Raw genomic sequence first — 7,039 nt, forward strand, 5'->3', positions numbered from 1 at the left:
CAGCCCTAATGTGAAGCTTCTAATGATAGTAGCATACAGATGAAGAGAATGGAAAAAAACTGACAACTCTGCTGCTCCTTTAGGTAGAACCCCTCATTTGGAAGGCCTGTGGCAATATCGAGGCAGAGCACAGCAATGCCAAGGGGACCTCCTGTTCTTTCAAGACAATGTTGACTCATTAAAGAGCAAAGCAGGGTAGCCCTCTACAAACCCTTCCTCAACTCTGTAGCTGTTGAAAAGCTCCAGGCATCATTCTTTAATTAATTCCATATTTACACAACTTTAGAGCAGGCAAGTTGAAGTCAGCCTGGCAACATGTCTCTGGCATCTGCAAACAATATGCTGATTAAGAGCTGTAGAATTTCTCCAAAAAACTTATCTGGAAGTTATTTGCTTGTGATGAGGTTGAATCAGTGCAGGAAAAGAGTTTTCAATATTAACACAGTGATCTGGCACCCTAGGCTAGTTTAAGGGCTGAAGACAAATCTATGCTGACTTCTGGCTCTGAGGATGGAGTGACTTGGAGTTCAGTTTTGCCCCAGGAGCTTAATTACTTTGGCTTCCTGAGTTTTTTGACTTCCTAGCTTCCATACTCCTGTCAGATGGCAAACTAACTGATGCATCTTTTCAGCAGCAGCTATTGGCCCAGCTAGACTTTGTTTGCTTAAACTTAATGCCGTGCAAGCTCCCCATTCCAGCATGGGAGAAGATGAGGACTCTTCAGCCTGAACTAATATAGTCTGCCTCTCAAGAGAACGTGATTGATACTGAGGTGCAACTTAGAGGCAGATGATTATAATACTTCTAGACTATATGTAAGGACAGTAGGATTGTGTGAATATGAATGAGTTGGGAATTTACCCCATGAGCTTATGGGCCCAAGTCACGTACTGTGTTTTGTTTCTTAACCTTTTCCATGCCTTAATCTATGCTATACTTTAATGAGGGACAACAACTCTATCTTACAGCAGAGAAGCACTGTGAATAAAGGGCAGGGGGTTTTAAAAATAATAATCTATATTGTATTTATATTTTTTTCCAAGACACAGCCAAAATTCAAGCAATTAGAAAGCTGGTTCCTGCAGCTGTTGAAACGTATCTCATCAGGATGACTATCGCAGTATTGGAGAAAGAGGATGGAAGTAGGCCTCAGGATGGTTCAGACAACAAAAGGACACTGGCAGGGTCAGGCAGGCAGCAAGAAAAAACGGGAGCACATGAAGCAAATGGGGAAAACACTTTGGGGACTGAAACAAAGGTTGGTAAGAGAAGTTACAGAACTGCTTTTGTAAAAAAGCATGTTCTGCCTTTGTACGAGCAGGCTGAAAGCACTGTATGTTGCTGGCATTTGCAGAAGAGGTTTTTAGCGTTTCCATCTTCCTGTTCCACTTTGTCCTGCACGTCTGAGCAAGACTGCCTCACTTCCTTCTGTGAGAGCAAACCTCAGGCCAGAACCAGAGGGTTCCCCTTGCAAACTACTGACCTAGGAAGATGGCAGATGCTGCCCCTATGCAGCCCAGCTGCAGTCTGCTTAGTATGTCACTTGGGCTGAGCTGTTCCTCTCTGGGACTCTCAGCTCATGTGCAGCTCACGTGGGCCATGGTCATGCAGTCCAGAAAGGATCCAGAAACTTAGTGGTCTGCTGCCTTAGAGCATCATAACTGCAGCTTAATAGTGACCCCAGAGAGTAGGGACGAACACTTCCCGCTGTCCTCCAGGCCTTCAGGAAGTAGATGTGAAAAGTCCCCTGTCAAAATCTAGGATCTATAGTAGCTGGGAAAAAGTAGCTGGAGGAAAAAGTAGAAATCTGAAGTTCTCCCCAGTATGAAAGCATGGACCATTTGTAGCTGCAAAGTCCAAGTTCTGTCCTCACCTCACTTCAATGCATTGGTACCTTATGTGGGAAAAGTGATCGCCTTTCTGCCCAGAAAGTCTTAAGACTCCAGGAGAGCTGAGAAGGTGAGAAAGCCAGTGGCGATGCCTGCCAGGATTGTCTGGCAAGCTGTAATCACAACCGAAAGCACCGTGCTGTAAGTCCGAGTCACTGAGAGGAAATCTCTCTTCAGAGCAGGGAATAAGGAGCTCTTACTTGCTGTTTGAGAAAGGGTAGGTTAGCTTTCTGAGCCTCAAGCTGGCCTCTGAATATCCCACCCATCTCCCAAGTCCTAGCTCAGCACTTCCATCATGAGTCGCTCAGTGCAGGGTAGCCTTTTGAATGGACTATTGAAAATAAATTCCAAACTGAATCTTTTTGCTGCCTGCGCTAGGATTTAATGTCTGTTATTTACAGGAGTTTTAGTGTGTTTTTCAGCTCTGGTTCAAATAATTTTTTTTCAAGCCTTGCTATTTCACCAAATTGATGGATTTTCTTGCCTTCCTAATCCCTTTTTTGGTTTCATAATATCCATGTCTGAGCTTTCTTCTTCCTGAAGTTGATCCCCTGGCAGCTCAATTGCTTGAGCTATGATTGCACTTCTATATATTTTTTTTTTTGTTATGGTTAGCTACTGCAGCTAATAACAGGAATGATACACTATTAGAAGTCAAATTAATATTATAAGAATGAGTAGACTGGGAATCCAAAAGCTAATTAAAATCGTCTTCTGAAAGAGATGAAAGTCAATGAAGATATCCTTGTTCCAATAACTCCCTGTAGGAAACAGCCTTGAAAATCGCTAACGAATGTTCTCGGATTTTAACAACTTTACTTACTGCTGCTTTTACAGAGTAATTCTGTCAAGCCTACGCAGAAGGAAGGAGTTGAAAAAAACCATCCGCAAGTGGTGCCCTCAGCTTCGGTAAATAGGTGTTCTTCCTGTAACAACACATGCAATAGACTTTCCCATTAGCAGTGCTTTAAGAAAGACAGAGATGTACAGTTGATCTACAGTCTCAGCTTTGGTTGTTCTGAAAAGCTGAGGATTTGAAACTTCACTCCATTGCACACTAGACAAAAGGTGTTATATAAGAGCTTAGGAAAGTGAATGCATCTGTGCCTGCTACTCCTTTTTTTTAACTAACCCCCTTTGCTGGAAAAATGCAATCGAAATCAGCGCTTCTGAATCAGAAGCAAGTATTTCAAAGTTCTCAGAGCCACTGGGATGGATGAAGTGTTCTCTACTACAAAAGGTACTCAAGTACAAGTTCCAGTTCCCTTGTTTAAGAAATAAATGCATCTCGTGTGCTCATGTCTTATTGGGTGAAATGGGTAAGAAATACTAGTGATCTCATGAAGTGGAGGTGTTGGATCTCCTTTTACAACTACAGACTAATTTGCTTTAAAAATAACTTTCCCTTTAATTTAGTTAGTTGTTCATATCTCAGCCTTAAAGCAGATTTATGTTTATCACTGCATTATTACTCTCTTATGGAAAGTCTGTACAGAGCATGGATGGCAACTAACCTGGTAATAGTAAAGGAGGTGCAGCAGAGCAGGCTGTCAGATGTCCATCACGTTGGCCTCCTGGAAACAGTCTGCCCTCAATCTGGATGAGGAGGAGCTGTTTGCTGACTGCCAGCCAAAAGTGAGATTGCCTGTAGCTCTGTGCTAAGAACAGAGTGCAGACCTGTGATTCGGATCTTAAACCAAAATCCCAGCTTATATTTTGGTTCTTTCCTGTACCCAGAAACCTTGAGAGAAAGGCCTGGTGTGAATTTGCAAAGCAACTTCTTCTGTTAATATGCTTAATGTAAAGACAGCATGCCCCTTTCTGTTGCTGTTGCTTGTGCCTGAATATACTGCTTGTACAGCAGCAGTTCAGTTCAGAAAATTTTTCCCTCAGTAGATCTTGCCAGCCCTCTAGTGGCAGAGGTTTCCAACGTTTAGAGAGAACATTTTGCTAGTTTTCTTCTTTCACATCGGTGGAGTGAGATTGCACGTTGACCGCATTAAGGATTTTTGCACTGGTCTTGTATACAAAGAAAATCCCATAAGCATGTATGTTGTGCTTGTCGGAAAGGAGCTTGGATTGCTCTGAGCAGCACCACTCCTGGTACAACTTGCCTTGACTCCCAGTTTGAGGCTGGGTTACTGATGTGAGTGCAAAACCTGATGCAGACAAACCATCATGCAGTCTGGCCGGTTTATCAACAGACATCCCTGAGGGAAGATAAGTCTGTAATTCTTTGAACAGCACAGGAGCTATTCGATTTGAACCACTACTCATATCAGATCATCCATGTTGAGCTCTGTGTTATTGAATCCACTGATACTTTCCTGGGTCACAGACCTCAGCCCAGGCAATTACTTTGCTCTGTGGCTATTGAATTGCGAAAGTTGAGTACTAGAACACAAGGCCTTCTCAGCAAGCTCAATCGAATTTAACTCCTGCAAATCTTTGCTTATTCATCTGGTGGTCATAGCTTGAAAGAGCATCCAGAACATCTGTTCTGAGTTGAGCCCCTTTGTTCTGAACTGGGAACAAAGTGTTGTTTGGCGTGTTGGTCTGTGTATGCCTCCTGCTTCGACCTAAGCTTTGGCTGGGAGCCCTCATGCACACACCTCTGCAGCAGGGACTGTCTCAACCTCTCCCAGCTTGAGATCAGGCCTCCTGTTGTGTTACCGTACGGTAGCTTGCCAGCAGTCTTTTTCGTCTCAGCCTGAGGAAGGATAGGCTTCAGCAGCATGGAGTTGTGTTGTTTAAACATGGATGGCTGAAGGACTAACAAAAATTTACCTACTGCCTGTAAGCTCTTCATGGAATGAAAGGCTTTTTATTGCCACAATATCTGTTCCAACCACAGTGAAAACAATAGATGCAGTCCTAGAGAATGTGGTATGTTCAGGCTCTCCTTAGGGGATATACGCTATCCATGGGTTTGCCTGGGCTGCTTATGTTCGTAGAGAGAGGGATAGAAAAGTATCTCTCAGAGGCAGTTACAGGCACTCACAGCTTCCTCTGTGGGTTTCAGTTGAGTGTCCAAGTTGCTCCTCCCCCAGAATATGTCATCTTTTAGGTTATGTTCAGTATCTGCTGTTCTCTTCTCTGGCAGTTTGTGGCCATTCTTTTGTTCTTTTGGCAATTCCTGAATGTTTCAATAACAACTTTAAAAAGTATGCCAGTGAGCTTTTTCAAGTTAAATGTTTCCAAGGCTTGGTTCTCTTGTTAGTGTAGTGTGATTCATGTTCACTGAACTACTCTAAAACAGTGTTGCACTGTGAGCTATATAAATTCCAGGAATACTGTGGACACCTCAGTTTCTCCTCATGAGCTCTGTTTTGAGTGCAGGACTACAGGGGTTACAGTCAGACTGTTCAAGCTTTCTTTTGTAAATGCAAGATATACATATTTTTTCTTCTTCTAGACTTCAAATCTCCCTTTGAAGAGAAAGGTGCCAGAGTGGTTTGGAACCTCGGAGGCAACTAGTTCCTCTCTTGAGAAGAACAAGAAACCCAAAGCAGGCACAAGAAGAGGACTCTTTAACTGAAGGTCTCTCCCCCCTCCCCCCCCCGGCTTCCCCTTTCCCCCCCCCACCTAGAGAGCCTTCTGGCTAACATATACTAAACAATGAACGCGGTACTTCCATTTCTAAACTTACTACTGTGCCTACCTGTGTCTTTACAGTAGCCACAGTGATTTCGTCTCTTTTTTTTTTTTTTTTTTCCTTTTTTGGAGCTCATCTTCCTTGGGAGAGCCGTCATAGCACGTTTAAGCTTTTCACTGTGTGAAACTTCTTGTCGAAAGACTCTCGAATTAAACAACAAAAGAAAAAGCCGGAGCGGCTCGACTCTCTTCTGTGCCGGCGCGGCGGGTCCCCAGGAAAGGCGGCGCGGGGAAGGGGCTGCGGGCCGTTACGGCCGTTAGGGCTGCAGCCGGCCGGTCGCCACGGCAACGGCGGGCCCGCTTCCGGGGTGGGGCGGCGGCGCGGGGGCTGCCGGGACGGCGGCATGGCCCCATAGGTGGGGGCGGCGGAGCTGGCGCTGTGCTCGCGCTCGGCCGGGCGGGTGAGCGCGCGGGGGGCTGTTGGCGGCGGGAGGGAGGGAGGGAGGGAGGGGGTGACCGTTGGCGGGAGGAGAGGGGCGCGCGCGCGCCTCGGTTACCTCGGAGCTGCCCGCGGCGGTGGTTGGCGACGCTCGGCGCGGGGCTGGCGCGGCCTCCGGTCCGCGGCCCGGTGCGAGGCGGGGAAGGACTGCCGGTATGGCCGGGACAGCGGGCCGGTGGGGGCTCCGTGCTTTGGGGGGGGGGGTGGGGGGTTCGGGCCACGGCAGGGGACTGCGCGGGGACATCCGCGGGCCCCTTCCCCGCCCGTAGGAAGGCGGGGTGCGCCGGTGAACCAGGCTCCTTGCCAGTGTGAGGGCGGCCGGTCGCGCTGCCACCGAAGTTTTGTCACTCCAGTAACTTTAAAGCTCCGCGATAGTATTATAGAGCTTTCAGACAGACTCGGCAAAAAGACGGAAGCTCAGTGTTAAGCAAGTAGGCTTTGCGTGTATTCTTGCAAACGTACGCGAAGCTGCGGACTGATTCAGAAAGTATATTCCATAGTCTCTGGCTCTTGTTTGGCAAGAAGATTGTGTTTTGACACTTAAATCCCCGTAAACATCAGTTTCTTGGAGTTGGTGAAGAGGAAGAGAAGGAAAAAGACTAAAAGTAAACAACTTTATAATTAGATGTCTATACTCCTAATTGTTTTATTGAATCTATTTAATCTTTGTTTTTCTTAACAGAATTATGGATCCAAGCTTATTGAGAGAGCGAGAGCTATTCAAAAAGCGTGCCCTCTCCACACCAGCAGTAGAAAAACGTCCAGCGCCATCTTCTGACTCCTCATCTTCCAAGAAGAAGAAAACAAAGGTAGAACAAGGTGGCTCGTCAAGCTCAAAGCAAAACACAGGTTGGTGAAAATGTCCTGCTTAGCAGATGTTTTACGTTGTCTGCTGTCTCCTTCTGAGCTCTAATTCATTAGCATGAATCAGTCTGTGAATTCTGGTAGCAGCTGTGGTCATTCTTGCTCTTAAAGTGTCACTTATGTGCACAACATGGAAAAAAATTCTTGTTATTGCATATACAGGTCAAGCCTTGTCCTTTGTGTTGTATGCTGT

At 45.9% G+C, this 7,039-nt stretch overlaps 1 protein-coding gene and 1 long non-coding RNA gene across 22 annotated transcripts in view; one reads left to right on the forward strand and one right to left on the reverse strand.

Annotated features, from left to right (window-relative positions):
* The window catches only part of LOC138067107 (uncharacterized), a 37,787-nt gene extending 31,946 nt beyond the window's left edge, over positions 1 to 5,841 (reverse strand). Inside the window, exons 1-3 of the long non-coding RNA XR_011140765.1 lie at positions 5,551 to 5,841; positions 3,404 to 3,547; positions 2,713 to 2,815 (exon numbers count right to left, since the gene is read on the reverse strand). This is a non-coding gene — a long non-coding RNA (uncharacterized lncRNA). The remainder of the gene's footprint in view (positions 1 to 2,712; positions 2,816 to 3,403; positions 3,548 to 5,550) is intronic.
* WRN (WRN RecQ like helicase) overlaps positions 1 to 6,792 on the forward strand; it is a 49,121-nt gene extending 42,329 nt beyond the window's left edge. For 10 of the 21 annotated variants that reach the window (XM_068941225.1, XM_068941224.1, XM_068941234.1 and 7 more), the window contains one exon: positions 1,044 to 2,719. In XM_068941225.1, the coding sequence (XP_068797326.1) occupies positions 1,044 to 1,552 (509 nt within the window). In that variant the 3' untranslated portion in view covers positions 1,553 to 2,719. The other 11 variants (XM_068941232.1, XM_068941230.1, XM_068941238.1 and 8 more) reach the window with 3 other exon arrangements.
* The last annotated feature ends 247 nt before the right edge of the window (positions 6,793 to 7,039 follow it).

The sequence above is a fragment of the Struthio camelus genome, chromosome 4, assembly GCF_040807025.1.
Source record: "Struthio camelus isolate bStrCam1 chromosome 4, bStrCam1.hap1, whole genome shotgun sequence".
Taxonomy (NCBI): domain Eukaryota; kingdom Metazoa; phylum Chordata; class Aves; order Struthioniformes; family Struthionidae; genus Struthio; species Struthio camelus.